This window comes from Haliotis cracherodii, unplaced genomic scaffold, assembly GCF_022045235.1.
Source record: "Haliotis cracherodii isolate W230 unplaced genomic scaffold, xgHalCrac1.p SCAF_17, whole genome shotgun sequence".
NCBI classification, from domain to species: domain Eukaryota; kingdom Metazoa; phylum Mollusca; class Gastropoda; order Lepetellida; family Haliotidae; genus Haliotis; species Haliotis cracherodii.
In genome coordinates, this window is record NW_027266272.1 from 14,001,882 (window position 1) to 14,020,174 (window position 18,293).

At 41.4% G+C, this 18,293-nt stretch overlaps 1 protein-coding gene across 1 annotated transcript in view; it reads left to right on the forward strand.

The window, feature by feature from the left end:
- Window positions 1-292: 292 nt before the first annotated feature.
- LOC139464423 (uncharacterized) overlaps window positions 293-18,293 on the forward strand; it is a 60,985-nt gene continuing 42,984 nt past the window's right edge. Inside the window, exon 1 of the mRNA XM_071245956.1 lies at window positions 293-423. Coding sequence (XP_071102057.1) covers window positions 367-423 — 57 coding nt within the window. The 5' untranslated portion in view covers window positions 293-366. The remainder of the gene's footprint in view (window positions 424-18,293) is intronic.

Sequence of the window (18,293 nt, forward strand, 5' to 3'; positions counted from 1 at the left end):
CTATTATTTTCCCGTGTTATGGATGCCGTTACAATCGTGCCACGACACGAAGTCCCTCGCAATGGGGCCTTTGTCACGTCTAGTAATCCCCGAGGAGTTGACGCCAATACCAAACATCAGTTACCCCCCTTGGCACATTTCCTTTATCAATAGTTTATATCGATATTACCTAGACATGGAATATTGAACACGTTACATGACCTATAGCAGTTATGTCCCCTTGACATTACGTTATTGTAGTTTGTGTAACGCGAGTGGTTCAAGCCTTTTCGGTAGGCTGTGCAGTGCTGGCACGATGTAGTGTTGTAAATGGCGTCTATCAGAGCCCTGGGTGTTTAAGCTCATGGAAAACCGCAAAATGGAATTATGGCGACAAGACTCAGTTATTTTCTTCAAATTTTAGTTCTTTGGGATTTTACACAGGTAAGTGTTTTACTGTTTCCTCGGCAACCAGCGTAGCCTGTCCCTCACAGCTGAAAGGGAACAGCTCTCCTTGTACAAGGCTGAGGCACTACAATACCTTTAGCATGCGGTCTGTTTAACAACCCAACTAACACCGTCAAGGCTATCTCGGCTATATAGTAACTGTCACTGTCTGGATTTAATTATATATACATTATTCGAAATAAATATGTTTTAGAGACATACAATGTAAACGATTAGATATTAATTCGCTGTATATATATGCATAGTTCTCGTGGCTCCCTTGCTAACGAGCCCGCATCAGTCATGATATTCAAATTGTAAAATTATCACTTATTTTTTTCTTTTCAAAATGCATACCTGTTTATGATAATGACAGGTCTTTAAAGTATGAATGAAAGCTGAAAGGCCATTGTATCAAATTCCCTTTTTTAAACGTTCGCCGACGTGATTAAATTGTATGGGGAATTATTATCGTTCGTGTAGATCTGTCTTTAGATGGATCAAAGTACCGACAAAAACTGACAACTGAATGTTTTTTTTTCTTTTTCCTTCCTCGCATATCTGTTTCGACTGATACCATTTAAGAAATTACCCATATTTGTTTTATCAAGAAATACGACATCCATTCATTCATTCTTACGAACGTCGGTATATATAAGTGCAATAATATATAACGCGACGTTATTCCCCATCCCACCTGACCCTACCTTTCTCCCGATACATATTTGTAGTTTTTTGCAAGAGAGATGCTATTATTCGGGGACTGTTTCTGTATTTATTCAATAGAATCTCTTTTCAATAAATCAGAAAACGGAACAAAACAGTTACGCAATCATGTCGATTTCAATCTATTTTTATGGACGGGCGAAAAAATATTAGAATAAGGGATTTTATCGCTGTGTCATGTATAAAATAAATTGTTTCTTAGTCCCTTCTCTCGACAATAGCGTACACGTGTTATGCGTGTTACGCGCCTTTGGGTTATGCTGAAAAGGACACAAAATGTGAATATTTCGCGAGAAAAACGTTTAATTTTCACACCAACATTGTCGCTGATATTTTTGTTATTTTCGGCGAGTGCGCCTGTGCTCCACAATGCGCTTTTCAGAGTTGCGTCCCTTAGCTGTACAAGGCTCCGCTGAACATGGGTTCGAATCATGATTCTTCCTGGTTATAATCCTTAGTCTGTTAGTACCGTACCGAAGGAGTTAAAGGACGTCTACGACATATGGAATAACCCTACGTTAAGCCGTGGAACTACTAAAGTGACGCTTAAATCGCCGCTCTATACCAAATGCTACACGAGGAGACGTGGGACACTGGTGGCCCAGCTGTCTAAGGCGCAGCGATTCGCAGTGCAGAGTTGCGTTCTTTGGGCTCGCCAGAAACCTATGATTGTGGGTTCGAATCCCGGTTCGCCCCGATTATGTTTCTAGGTTTGTCAGCACCATACACGTGCTCGTGGGTTTCACCGAAGTGGTATACGTCTGAGGCCTGCTTCACTTCGGGCTTTTCTCCCACTTTGAGCTGACACGTTGTGATATAACTGTAATACTGCTAAAAGCGGCGTTAAACCCAACTCACTCACCAGGAAACGTGTAACAGGTTGGCAAGTACGACAATCAGGGCGTTTAGTTACCCGTGAAAACCGTTTGAGTCAAATACTACACTGTCGGGGAAAAGAAAGTATACCCCTGAATTTGGATTTGACTAAAAAATACAAACGTTATCAGAATGTTACAAGCTGAAAACAGTCACTGAAACATTGCAAACTTAAGGTCCAGATTTGTTTTGTTTTGTTTGTTTGTTTGTGGTTTAACGCCGCACTCAGTAATATTCCAGTTGTATGACGGCGGTCTGTAAATAATCGAGTCTAGATCACATAATCCAGTGATTGACATCATGAGCATCGATCCACGCAATTGGAAAACGATGACTTGCATCAACAAACTCGGCGAGTCTGACCGCCTGATTCCGTTTGTCGCCTCTTATGACAAGTATAGTCGCCTTTTACGGCAAACATGGGTTGCTGAAGACCTATTCTACCCCGGATCTTCACGGGTCTAAGGTCCAGAAGACAACTATGATATCTCGTATCAAATACATCACCATCGAATAACCATTTCTTGTTTGTTTCATTACAAGTGATTACTTTCCTCTGCCCGGCAACTGATTTCCGCAAACATCCATCTCGACAGCACTCATAAAAATGACAAAGAATTCCCTGCTTAATGTCCGAAAACCAGTTTCAAAATCACGCTTGAATATTTGAAACCGTATACATGACTTAAAAGTCAAATATATGCGTCAAAGACGTGTTATATCGAGGTCTTGTGTTAATGCTGTAGCCTACAGGGACGTATATTGATGTTAAGTTGACACTGGTAGTTGTGAGGGGAATGTTAGTAGGATGCGCCATCGCGTCTATGACAACCCTTCCTGGTCGATATGTGTCCCGTCAACACTTACTAGCGCCTTTAAACATGCCTCTTTAAAACCCTTTGTTCCATTGATCGATTCTGCACTCCTCTGAACTAGTGTTCTCTTTGACGTCTTTAAAAACAAGGAGTTAGTCTCAATTTGAAATAAACTGGCTGGCTAAAAAAGTATACACATATGTGATGGTGGCTAAAACTGAAACTGAAACAAACAAGATATGGTAATTCGATGGTGATGTATTTAAAACGAGTATAGTTGTTTTTGGACCTTAAGTTTGTAGTGTTTCGACGACAGTTTTCAGCCAGTCACGTTTGTGTATTTTTGGTCAAATTCAAAAGGAATTTTCTTTTGCCCGTCCGCGTATTTAAAATTGACACAAAGTATTTATCGAGTTCATTTGCTGAATACAATTTCATACGTTAATTCTCTCTTCTTAAAATGTCCAGCTTTGTTTGAATAATTCAATGATATAAATATCGATATTTTGATTATGCTATTAAGACAACTTGGCTATCTTTGATTTGGAAGAGCTATCAGATTATTAGTTTGGCCAAATGTCGAGATTCTGATTAATAATTTATTTTTCTGAAACTTTATATACTCAATATAATTAACAACGCTATTACTTTCTTGTGTCGGAAGAATCTTTATTAGCACCATATTGTTAATTTTATTTTCGGCCCACAAGCTACAGTCAAACTGATAACTCGATATATATCGGTGGAAAGACGTTGAGATATGAAATGGCAAAAGCAGCGTTCAGTCCAATTCATTTACTGTAAGAGAGGTACACCGTCCTCTTAATGTCCACCACAGGGAGGTATACCGTTCTCTTGATCTCCACCACAGGGAGGTATACCGTCCTCTTGATGTCCACCACAGGGAGGTACACCGTCCTCTTGATCTCCCAACAGAGGGAGGTATACCGTCCTCTTGATGTCCACCACAGGGAGGTATACCGTCCTCTTGATCTCCCAACACAGGGAGGTACACCGTCCTCTTAATGTCCACCACAGGGAGGTATACCGTCCTCTTAATGTCCACCACAGGGAGGTATACCGTCCTCTTAATGTCCACCACATGGAGGTATACCGTCCTCTTGATGTCCACCACAGGGAGGTATACCGTTCTCTTGATGTCCACCACAGGGAGGTACGCCGTCCTCTTGATCTCCACCACAGGGAGGTATACCGTCCTCTTGATCTCCACCACAGGGAGGTATACCGTTCTCTTGATCTCCACCACAGGGAGGTATACCGTCCTCTTGACCTCCCACCACAGGGAGGTATAACGTCCTCTTGATCTCCACCACAGGGAGGTATACCGTCCTCTTGATCTCCACCACAGGGAGGAATACCGTTCTCTTGATCTCCACCACAAGGAGGTATACCGTTCTCTTGACCTCCCACCACAGGGAGGTATACCGTCCTCTTGACCTCCACCACAGGGAGGAATACCGTCCTCTTGATCTCCACCACAGGGAGGAATACCGTTCTCTTGATCTCCACCGCAGGGAGGTATACCGTCCTCTTGACCTCCCACCACAGGGAGGTATACCGTCCTCTTGATCTCCACCACAGGGAGGAATACCGTTCTCTTGATCTCCACCACAGGGAGGTATACCGTCCTCTTGACCTCCCACCACAGGGAGGTATACCGTCCTCTTGATCTCCACCACAGGGAGGTATACCGTCCTCTTGATGTCCACCACAGGGAGGTATACCGTCCTCTTGATCTCCACCACAGGGAGGTATACCGTTCTCTTGATCTCCACCGCAGGGAGGTATACCGTCTTCTTGACCTCCCACCACAGGGAGGTATACCATTTTCTTGACCTCCCACCACAGGGAGGTATACCGTTCTCTTGACCTCCCACCACAGGGAGGTATACCGTCCTCTTGACCTCCCACCGCAGGGAGGTATACCGTCCTATTGACCTCCCACCACAGGGAGGTATACTGTTCTCTTGATCTCCACCACAGGGAGGTATACCGACCTCTTGATGTCCACCACAGGGAGGTATACCGACCGTCCTCTTGATCTCCACCACAGGGAGGTATACCGTTCTCTTGATCTCCACCACAGGGAAGTATACCGTTCTCTTGATCTCCACCACAGGGAGGTATACCGTTCTCTTGACCTCCACCACAGGGAGGTATACCGTTCTCTTGATCTCCACCACAGGGAGGTATACCGTCCTCTTGATGTCAACCACAGGGAGGTATACCGTCCTCTTGACCTCCCACCACAGGGACGTATACCGTTCTCTTGATGTCAACCACAGGGAGGTATACCGTTCTCTTGTTCTCCACCACAGGGAGGTACACCGTCCTCTTGATCTCCACCACAGGGAGATATACCGTCCTCTTGATGTCCACCACAGGGAGGTATACCGTTCTCTTGATGTCAACCACAGGGAGGTATACCGTTCTCTTGATGTCAACCACAGGGAGGTATACCGTCCTCACAGGAGGGAGTGGTGGGGTAGCATATCGCTTGTCACGCCGAAGTCTCGGGTTCGTTCCCAATGGGCAAAGTGTGAAGTACATTTCCGGTGTCCACCGTCGTGATATTGCTGGAATATTGCTAAAACGGCGTAAAACTATATTCACTCCCTTCTACAGGAGCGGCGTGACATGCGCCGAGAGCAGTTGTGGCAAGTTGAACTGTTTGAACCCGTGGTAACTGGGACATGCAGCCATAGGGTCTTCAAATAACATTGCCTATTGTGTGGAAACTATTTAATCATAATTTGTATAAGAGCATTCTGTCACTAGGTTTATAGTTTTTCATAACACATTTGACATACGACATTTTTCAAAGTGATTTTCATCTTTGTTGAAGCCTGATTTCCTGTAATGATAACAGTTAATGGTTTTCTCAGAGCCAACCTTACCCCTGCTGCGTCATATCCGGCATTCAGCTCGGTGACGTGCATGTGGTGTTTTACAATTAACACGGCCTTTCAATTTGCAAACGACAAAATCTTATGAAAAATTATAGACGAAAAACTATTATTTCAGCTCCATGACACCACTGACCTCCGACAAAAGTTGTAACCTTGACCTTGATTTCTCTTCAAATGACATATGTGTTAATAAATAGAATATCAAACTCGTTTCAATATGATATCAAATTTGTGTCATTCTTGAAATAAGTTTCAGAAATTATGTCCCGATTGAAATCAGTTTCAGTCTGCCCTCGGTAATCCTCGGTAATCAATCTGAACATAAACTTGACATTAAATTGAAGCTCGTGTAATATATATTTCAGTTATATCCCTGAGAGTCAGCTTAATGTGGAACGAAAGCCTGAGCCGTACACAAAAATATTAAATTCAAAAGCAAGAGTATGCTAAGACAAAATTGTTATGGATGAGCAGCTTCTTTATTACGATTGGGCGACGTTTAAGAAGTTGCTCATCCATAACAATTTTGTCTTAGTTACCATTCCAACTTCTAAATGCCACTCAAAGAAGTTAAGAATATGCTGTTGCCAGACTGGGGATCATTATGTGGGGAAAATTTGGGATTCACACCCACGATCAGCGAATCATGTTAATGACAGGTTTCTTTCATCAACAAAATAACCATCGCATGCTAACTTTCGACTCATACCTACGTAGCGTTGTTCCAAGGGTGTATATGTTCCGTTACTTATTTCGATCAGTATATCAGTGTATCGAAAATCGCAAACACCTGATTTCATCACAATTTGGAAGTGATTCAAATGTTCATGATACAGTCGGAATCGTACAATCGACTCCGCTTTCGGCAGAGATTTCTTATGAAAATGGAAACGGTTTTGTCGCCAATATTTGTGACCCACTTTACAAACTCATGGAAAGCGTAATGACCTGGTTTCTTGGTTAATCCTCCCCCACAGGGAGGCATGTACACAGACATATAGGTCAGGCGTCAAATGACCAGCGTTAAGGGGATAACAGACGCACTTGTCGTGGTAGGTAGTGTTGAAACCATTCGTCACCACTCGCCCCTTTCCGTAACCTGCAAGACGTTGTCCCGGAATAACACGAGTTGGACGCATGTGTTGAAACCTCAAATGATATGGCAGATATCTGTACTGTCCGAGATTTGTTACGAGTTTTATGATACCCCTGTCTTACCGCCGTTGTTATGTTCATCACCAAGGGACCGTCTAAAGGTTAGACCCGTTATAGAACCGTGCTATAGCAAACGTCCAAATCATGTTTCGTCACGGAGTCAGTTGATACTATAAAGTTGAAATAATTTGGTTATCGCTCCACTGCTCTTTTGTATTAATGTTTGATACTTAAACCCTCAGTTACAATACCAGAAGACCATAGTTACAATACCAGAAGACCATAGTTACAATACCAGAAGACCATAGTTACAATACCAGAAGACCCTAATTACAATACCAGAAGACCATAGTTACAATACCAGAAGACCATAAAGACACACACAGAAAGAATGCTCAATATTGACTTCAACCGCACTTGCTAATCACAGGGACACAAATTTATAAGAGGCACAGCAATTTGCTGTGAAGAGTTGCGTCCCCTTGTTGTGACAGGATCCGATGATCCTGGATTTAAATTTGAAATTCGACCTGATTTTGATCCCAGGTATCTCAGTATGAATATCTGTCATCTAGATATTGAGCAAAGTTGTCTACTTCTGTAGCATTTATCAATTTGGGAGTTAAATCAAACTCATTCACTCACGCTCCGTGAGGATTCCAAGTCCCCGGCAAAGCATGCTTGTTGTGAGAGGCGACCAAATGGATCGGTGACTTGATTGAGTGCATGCCGATATCCCAATTGCATGTATCGATGCTCATGATGTCAATCACTGGATTGTGTGGTCCAGAATTTATTTTTACAGGCCGCCGTCATATAGCTACAATATTACAGAGTGCGGCGTTAAACAACAAACAGACAAGCCAACATAAGTCTTTGATAACAAACAAACATTCATGTTGTAATGCACGCATTCTTCGGCAGTGATCTTCTCACATGTAGGACATCGAGTGCAACATCACAGAATTCTCCAAGGGCTTGCTTCTTTGTACGGCGACTGAGTAACTTCTGTTCTTCATAAATATTTCACTGCATGTATGATTGGACTCACAGACCAGGAAACTACCGCAGAGCTCCAGACAACTACACAACGAGCACGGCATAAGGCCCGATTCACCCACTGACTCTCGGGTCACGATTATTCAAAGGTTTCCTTTTAGCGTTGCCCAAGGCTCGGAATGACGTGGTCATTTGAAGGGGGCGTAGATTTCCTTTTTAATGCACAGATAGTGCATATTAGTATCTCGAAATAAATATGTAGGACGTCATTCTCCGGATATTTACAATATTTAGTGAAATACCTGGAGGAGGTTTCGTGTTGTAGAAAGCCTGTCAAACAGATGATGAGAAACAGCATAAAATGTTATTAAAACCGCAATGTGATACTCTGTCTAGTAATGCCATTACAGCAATATTAGATTAGCCTTGAAAGGCTGAGCTGTTAACGAAAAGGGGCGCCTATGCTTGTTGTAAGAGGCGACAAACGGGATTGGGTGGTCATGCTTGCTGACTTGGTTGATGCATGTCATCGTATCCCAATTGCGTGGATCGATGCTCATGATGTCAATCACAGGATCTTATGGTACAGAATCGATTATTTACAGACCGCCGTCATATAGCTGGAATATTGCTGAGTGCGGCATTAAACAACCAACTACCAAATGTTAACGAAAAGCCCGACCATGTTGTAAAAGATTTGCTACATGAATAAAGGGGAGGGGAAATAGGCTTTAACGTAGCGTCCAAGATTATTGCCCTTATATAGGGACGTGCATGCACTTGAGCGTGTGGTTTTTTTTTGTGTGTGTGGCTGCTTATACTAGTTCGGACTATGGCCGATTTTGTAGTATATATTAACATGAATACCCCACTCATACGCAGTATACTGACTCCGAGCCGACCAGTCCTTGATTTAGCCCCTTCATGCCGACCTTCAAGGCAAGGTAACAACAAATACCATCTTTTAACGTCTTTTGGTATGACGCGGCCGGGGATCGAACCCTTGACCTTCCTCTGTCCGGGCGGACGTCCTACCACTAGACCACTGAGGCGGTCGCCCTCGGTGGGTACATATAGTGTCCTGTTAAAGGAAGTCATCGAACGATACCGCAAGGCTGGAAGACCTAAAGTATCATGTGACCTAAATACGTCACGGCGGAATTTTCTCTCTACACCAGACACCAGGGTTATATCTACCAGTTTGAACTTATGTGAAGAAGAAAACAGGATATAATGTCTGCATCCGGGGGTTATAAAGCAGCAATTGGAATGAACGGTCGATGACATCCTTTAATGCCCAAATGATGCTTTGAATGAAAGCCGCCAACTGTTCTGTATATAAAATGAAGAAGTTGCGCATTTTAAGGATTTTCAAGTAAATTTCAGCAGTATTTTTTTTGTCTGATCCATTTAGACGCCTCACACTGGTAATATCTTGGAGCCGAGTCTAATCTCCACGGCGACCACTGGACATCGGAGGCGGTCACAATATCAATGAATTGAAGCTGTGCGTGTAAAATGCGCCTTGAGATAAACACGGCTGTATTGGTCACCTTGTGAAGTGGCATTGAGTGAATCCTTACAAACGACACACTCGTCAAAACGGGCGGGCGTTAATGTAAACACTATTAACTCTAAGTATCGATGTTCAGCTATGCTTCCACGCTGTGTCAATCCACCCTTTGAATAGTGCTACTAAAATATACATATGTACATCCGAAGACGGCGCTGACAACATTAATGCCTTTGAGAATATCTGTTGTACGTAATTACGTGTATGAATGGTGTTTCTTTGTCTTGTAGTCGTTTGGTCGAAAGTGCTGTAGGGTTTCCGTCCATCCTTGCGTATATAGGTTTGCCTAACGCGATGCTTCCACATATATGACACACGTCCGCGTATTAATATACCCAAAAATTGACAATTTATTAAGTGCGGTGGTTTTTATGAAACAAAAAAGAGTTTGTGATATTTTAATTTATTTATGACGTCAATATTATTATTTTCGTATTGAACATAACTCCAGAATGTAAGGTCTCTGTTAGCTTAATTTCTTAATCCGATGTTTTTATTTTCGTTGTTTATATTTATCATTTTAATTAAGCTTTTATCCATGTCATAAGACCGCCTCCGTGGTCTTGTGGTAGAGCGTCCGCCCGGAAAGCGGAAGGTCCGGAGTTCGATCCCCGGCCGCGTCATACAAAAAGACGTAAAAAGATGGTCTTGTTGTTACCCGTCTGGCGCTCGACATTAAGGGGCTAAAACAAGGACTGGTCGGCTCGGAAACAGTATACTGTGCCTTAGTTGGGTATTCATTTTAACCATGGTATCTCAGTGGGCCAGCACTATGAAACTGACATTAGTCAGGACTAATACAAGCAGCCACACACACACACGTTCATGCACGTCGCTATTTAAGTGCAATATTCTTGAACACGACGTTAAACCCCATTTCACCTCAATGTGTTTATTTATATTATTTGTCACGGGATATGAATATGTATTTATCAACTGCTCTTACTCATATCCACTTGTTAACCTTCTATATTCTCGATCGCCACTCACTTCGGGTTAAACGTATTTATACACGTACCAACATACCTATAATAAATGCCCCATCTGCATGACCGAATTCAATAGTATATATAAAACTTTGATTGTGCAAAGTATTACTCCAATCAAAATTGTTTCAGCTTCTTTAGGAAATAATTCAAAAGTTCAATATACGATAAATATATAGGTCCTTAAGTTTGATGACGTATCCCAAAAATAAACGTTCTCTTCGAGCGGATCTTTCCGAGCAATAATTCATATAGCCGCTAAACACGAACTAGTTTTGACTGATTTTCACTTTAATTGTTTTTCATACTTTCAATGATATGCCGTTCGTTTTCAGAGTAAAAATATGACAGGTTGATGTGATATTTATCTACCGCCTTGAACTGTAAATCCTCAATGTAACTTTTCTACGGAAGCCTTTTAGGGTCATTTGCTTTTTTATTTTGTTTTTAAATTTGAAAAAAACAAACCGACCAATCAAAGCGTCGCTTACCAGATCATGAAAGTAGCAGTCGGAATGAGTTTTCTAATGATGCAACCTCGAAAACGTTAACACGGGGTATTCCGAACGATTCTGTCAGAATCATCGTCTATCTCTCGCTTCCATGGGATAAACATTTGAACGAAGGAAGCGTTGCACAGTACGTTGGAAGCACTGCCATACAATCTCAACCATATATTAGACATCCCGGAATGTTCGTTTGTTCAGTTTTCAAAATTTTAATCGAGAACTGTGTCAACATATTTTTCAAACGTAGTCTGAAATGGAAGTCGCCAGGTTGAAACGAGTGCCGTAAAGCTCGAGAAAGCTGCTTTCTAACTGGCTGATGTCGACTTGTTGTTAGTCGTTTCAGTGGTCGGTCAAAGTTCGCGAAAGGTCGTCCTAACGTGACCCGTAATAGGATGTCCTCAGATCTTTATTTAGCGGTAGCGAGAACTAAGATCTGATTTAAATGAGATTGAGAATGACCAGGTGTTGAAAGTACGTGGTGCGCATGCGTTGCGTGTAGTCGATGTTTATCAATGTTCCATGTCTGTATATACGCTCCCGTGTTATCACGCCTGCTAACAATACAACAATACAGTAAGTCAGCTCAGTAAAGAGGGTTATCACATATCACTGATCGGACCTCGTACGAATCACATATCACTGATCGGACCTCGTACCAACGTCGCCATTGTGTTGTCTGAGATGCCAGGCGATAGCTGGGAATACTGCTGCATGCTCACGTCATGAAAATGTAGGCAAAGAGTCATGAATCCATAGAAAAGTTAACTCCACCTTAAGAGGTAGCTGTTCCTCTCGGGTAATTTACAATATCGGCAGGGTAAATATAGTTTTTACCGATATACACAGTTGAGTGCCATTCGTGCGTTACGGAACTAAGACATTATAAGTACTACGCTGTGAGAGCCTCTAAACCCCCATTATTGAAATATTTATAATTGAATGACATTTTGGGAAGAGTTATTAATTAACTGATTTGTTTGCAATGAACATATCAACAAAACATCGTGCAATGATTCTAGTGAGGGAGTATGGTTTAACGCCGCTTTTAGCAATATTCCAGCAATATCACGGCGGGGGACACCAGAAATGGGCATCACACATTGTACCCATGTCGGGAATCGAACCCAGGTCCTCGGCGTGACGAGCGAATGCTTGAACCACAAGGCTACCCGACCGCCCCTTTAACGATTCTAACCATGGATCAGAACATCTGTTGTTTTTAGATTTTGTCCGTTATATTGCACATATTTTTTAATAGAGGGTAGCCTAGTAGTTAAAGCGTTCGCTCGTCACGCTGAAGAGTCGGGTTCGATTTCCCACGTTGGTACAATGTGTGAAGCCCATTTCTGGTGTCCCCCGTCGTGATATTGCTGGAATATTGCTAAAAGCGGCGTAAAACCATACTCGCTTACTCTTTTAGAGAAATGTTTGTTTCTCCATTTCGTTAGTTACAGTTTGATTTTTACTAAATAACTAACACGTCTTCGTTGACACGGACCCCTATTCGTAGCTTCACCATACGGAGATTATGTTATTCTCTAGGGATGCAGGTATGATGCTTCATCTTTTTGATGTGAGAGACAGAATCTCAACCTTATATAATCTTAGGAATCTTTATTTAGCCGACGCCCATGTTGGGCAATCCCTTTTATTTACGTCAGGGTTACACATGCCATATTTCTTGAGTTCTTTTCTGACAGATAAGAAAGTGAAAGATTAAACATATGAGGCCGAGGGCACTTATTTTTTGGATTCTGTATTTAAATAATTTAGAAAACAAACTATTTAAGGCATCTGCTTAAATTCACTGCCGACGGGTGTGATTAACATGAGGCATGAATGTTTGGTTGGGCTGTGTATATGATGTACTTCATCAAATAAATAAAGAAGGGAATATGCTTGGCGATTTTCGTCGTCTTTGTATGTTTGGGGACAACAAAATGATGTTAGGTGGTATGTTTGGTCGTGAGATGGACGAGGATGAATATATATTATTTATTTTATTGTTGCCTAAAAACCTCTTTAAAGTAAGCCTTCAGACACTTTGCTTCTACCTGAAAGTGAAAGTCGTTTCGTTGAGGCTTCAGTATTGTAGGCCATATCTAACATCTTAGTCCTGAACACAGATCTTCTAATGATAGGCCCCAGGCATTAATGATATACCGTCACGCGAAGTACAGCTGGCCAGTTGGAAGAACCATGTCTGTCTTTTAACACCTCGTATTGACATCCCGAGAAATGCCGAATGTTTGGCAGGTGTTATGTACGCCATAGTGATGCCAAAAGCGACAGGGGAATTGACAAGGTGAGATTTCCCAGACGGGAATTACTTGAGGGTTTGTCAGTGATGTAGCGATAGGCCACTTGTCCTGTTTTATTGGGTGTTGTTTGGTAGCTGCCTTCGTAGAAAATACGTTAATACCGATCCACCATCTTGAAACAGTCGTTAGGATCAGTTCAAACGGGGACTTGTCAATGTCATTTAACAGCCGAGGCACTCGTTCCGCAATACGGGCCCGTTCCATAAATACAATGTCTTCAGATTCAAAATTATGCATTAAAAGGTTAATATTTGTTTTCCTTCATGTTTATCCAAACGATCGACAGTCTAACGTGTTATCGATGTCACTTGCCATTGATATACTGCCATCCAGTCATGGACAATTGCAATTTAATGCACTGTTCGAGCAATCAATACTAGCTAAAATTATGCTGGACAGATCGACTGTTAGGCTAACACAGACGTGTATCTATACTCATCTAGATATAAATGCCTCTATAATACGGGGTTCGGGTGGCCCAGTCGTCTGAGGTACACTTCGCGGTGCAGAGTTGCGTCCCTTGGGCACGCCAGAAACCTATGACTGCAGGTTCGAATCCCATTTCCCTCCGATTATGTTTCTAGGTTTGTCAGCACCATACATGTGCTCCTTCGTTTCAGGAAAGCGGTAACCGTCTGAGACCTTCATCACGTTAAACTCACACGCCCTGATGTAATATAACTGGAATACTGTTCAAAGCAACGTTGAAGACCGCTCACTCACTCACCCACTCACTGATTCATTTTAATTTTCACGATTACCAGAATACAGCCGCTATAAAGACTCTGAAACGCAAAATATTCTAAGAGCATATACGTCATACATAATAAAAATAATGTGCAATTTACTCTCTGAAATAAGCCATATAGCGTTCCAATAGCGTTTTGCCTTTGGCAGGCACGTGACACATCCTTGCTATCACATTTCCACTTGAGACCTATGCCATACTTTTATTGGAGTTGGGAGGTTTTATATTAAATGCACGTTCTGTTGGGCACGTACACATATGTCTTGTGGCTTTCGATAGAAGAATGTAGTTGCATGTATTTCACACGTACGAGGTGACATTTGGTATGCATGCCCTCAGTGGAGGTGAGGTGAAATAGGGTTTACGTCTCGCACAAGATGTGTAATACACCTGCTTGTACAAGTCCGGATTAATGCTGATTTTATAGTGCTAGCCCACTGAGATACCATGGCGCAGTTTAACATGAATACCCCACTCAGACACAGTGTACTGACTCCGAGCCGACCAGTCCTTGCTTTACCCCCTTCATGCCGAGCGCCAGGCACGGTAACAACAAGTACCATCTTTGAACGAATTTTGGTATGACGCGGCCGGGATCGAACCCTGGACCTTCCGCTCTCCGGGCGGACGCTCTACCATTAGACCACGGAGGCGGTCGCCCTCAATTGATACATGTAGTGTCATGTTAAAGGAAGTCATCGAACGATACCGTAAGGCTGGAAGTCATAAAGTGACATGTGACTTAATACGTCACGGTGGAGTTCTGTTTCTGCACACGACACCAGCGTTATATCTACCAGTTAGAAATTATGTAAAAGAAGAAAACATAACGATAATGTGTATCCGGGGGTTATGAAGCAGCAATAGGAATGAACGGTCGATGACATCCATTAATGCCCTTATTTTGTGGATGAAAGCCCCCATCTGCCCTGTATATAAAATTAAGGAGTTGCGCCTTTTAAGGATTTCAAATAAATCTCAGCTGTCGTCTGATCCATTTAGATGCCTAAGACTGGTAATATCTTGGAGCCGAGTCTAATCTCCGCGTGAGGCTCATTAAAAAGAAATAGTAAAGTCTTTACTAAATGTGTTTGTTTATTACGGCTAATGTTACTGTCGATAGTCTAAAGTGGTATGGTGTTAACTATTGTTATTCCATCTAGTCATCGGGTCAAGGACAATTGCTTGCCTCGGTAGTTCAATATGTCCTATACAGTATGCACATAGGCACGAGCAGGACACCCAGTCAAGCTTCAAGTAAACATTGTGTTGTATGTGTAGCTATCAATAATCAACGTCTTCGTGTGTGTGAATACTCATTCTACCATGACTCGAAAACACCTGGTTGTGGTTGATGAACCACACATTTCCAACCACCCATGTTTCAAACACTCCGGAAGTGAAATGAAATGCGTTTTAACGCTGCTCGTGCTAGTCCTGACTAATGTCGGCTTTCAAAAGGTTTTATGGTAGACATGTGGAGGACATTTCCAAATTGGACACATCAGTGACAAAAATGATGTCCGATGCAATTCCCCACTTTGACTTGTACCATATGTTCTCGTGGGTTTTTAGGTGAATAATTGACTTGCCCTTGCATGTATTTATGACGGTAGCCACCGGTGTGGCAGGATACGTTCACTTTTTCATGGTCAGTATCCTACAATAGACTTCTGATTATAAATATGGGAAGGGTTTTGTCGCTTTTATTATAATGCTACCCTACAGAGATACTATACTGCAGTATAACAAGGATACCCGACTCAGGCAGTATATTGACTCCAAGCCGACCAGCGAGCGCCAGGCAGGGTAACAACAAGTACCATCGTTTAACTTCTTTTCGTATTGGGCGGAGAGTTTAATCAGTATTGAAGGCCTCGTGGCCAAGAGTACAATTTCTTTCATATAACATGAGTACGATAGTGGCATGTGGATGTATTACGTAATTTCTAAATATGAAAGTGTATATCTCTAAATAAAACTATATCTTTAATACAGATTAACACTTCTGCTTAATGGTACACTGGCAAATTTCTCTTTAGATAAAGAGCAAAACCTATTACATTAACATTTTTTTTAGACATCAAGGAGGCAAATTTCTGTCTTGATGGACAATGATGAAAATAACAAGGAATTAAACTATCTCTGCTTTTCTCGTAATATGGGCAAACTAGTGCAAAATGATATTCATCTTCTAATTCTAATAAATCACAAATATGACGGAAAATTAATTCAGGTTGTATTAACTGTTTGCTAAAGCGCTGTTTTTGTACTTTTAAACCATGTGCTAAACATCAAAATTTCGCCAAAATTCGTACAAGATCCTTATCAAAGCATGAAGTTATATAGAGTTCAGTTTCCAATAGTGATTTATAGTTACAGGCCGGCAAAGCCACATTTCGAAAATAGATAGCCCAAATTGATGTGGCTCTCGCGGCAATGGTTATGGTTGCGTGATTGTATAATGTGGCTCTCGCGGCTATGCTGTCAAAACATGCTTTGTGATTCTAACAGGTTACCGTATATAACGTTTATCTTGTTGTGCCACCCTTCCAGGGTATTGTTGGTACGGTTGCCTTGGTTTTCTATACCTCCTCTACTAGCAAAATCGCATAGGTACTGAAACATGTTGACATAACACTCTTTTGTTCGATTGGACAACAAACAGTAAACTAATGGAAACATATGGCCAAACACCTCAGCATGTAAACAATAAATCTGATCAAACAACTTGGGACAGGCATAAAATATACCATCACAAAATACAATGTCTGCAGTACACAAATGTTCAATGTTCTTGTCTGTCGGGAAGATGAGGATGTCGTCACTAACACGGTGTAGGATCGAACTGGTCGCCTCCCTCGGTCTGGGAGTATTAAATTAGGAGTATAATTAAAATGTGGGACAATCATATACAGGTATCGGTAATCGGATTATTTAATTACCCGCTAGAATAGGTGAAATGCACTCAGCTGAAAATATGGCTCTACCGGCAATAGCCTTTTCTGAAATGTGGCTCTCCCGGCTAGACACCGATTTATATGACGCATAAAGGTTCAAGAACACAGAATTGTTAATCTTTTGACTCCAGCTTTGTACAACAATGTCAAAACATCTTCTCATGAATAATTCCATAACACAATGTATATGCCCACAGTCCTGCGATATCCACGCATAACCAAAACCAGATTCAAACAAAAGCATTCTCACATGAGATGCCCAATTAACACTACCATTATCAGCTTGTGCTTTCAGCATTTTATAACAAGCATGTGGAAGTCGAATTGAATTCATGCGTATCAATCTACACCAATATCTTATACATCGGCTGAATATATAACACTTTGATGATAACGGCCATCTTCACCAAGAACCGCATTAGTTGATGGTTTCCTACTGATTGACAAATATCTCTTAAAAAAGAACTTTGGATTTTTTCTATACTTTCTCTAAATGTAAATCCCCAAATTTCACTTCCATCACAAGCAATCGGAGCTATTTTACTATCGAATATAGAAACTTAAAAATAGGAAAACATGCTTTCTTGGCCCGTGTGGCTAGAGTTTCACAGGCCTTAGACCATAGACGACGTGATGAAAAGACAATGACCAAGTAATTATAATATGTTACTATTTCTGTATTTTTATAGTACCATTTTTCAACTCGTTTAATAACACCACCATTTCTGAATACAATTATATTTGATTTATCCATATTGACTACCAGAACCCAAGTATCACAAAAAGATTCCAATTTATCTAATTTTCTGTGTAACTCAATTACAGAGTGCGCTACTAAGACAATGTCATCCGCAAACAGCAACAATTTGATTTCATCAATAAACCCATTCACAAAAATTCCCTTTGTTACACTATTATCTAAATCATATGCAAGTTGGTTTATAAAGAATATAAATAACAGAGGGCTTAACATACAGCCCTGTCGGACTCCACTGGAGGTCTGAAATGCGTCAGTTCTAAAATGTCCAGTACGAACAAAAGCAAAAATCTTTTCATACATATTCTTTAACACTTTAAACATTTTGCCGTGTGTGCCTTTCTTTAAAAGCAGATATAATAACTTAGTTCTATCAACGGAATCAAACGCTTTCCGGAAATAAAAAATGCGGCATAAAAACGATGCTTTGGTTTTCGAAGATATCTTTGCGCTAAAGACTATAGAACAAAGATATTGTCGCTAGTCGAATGATCGTGTCTGAAACCAGCTTG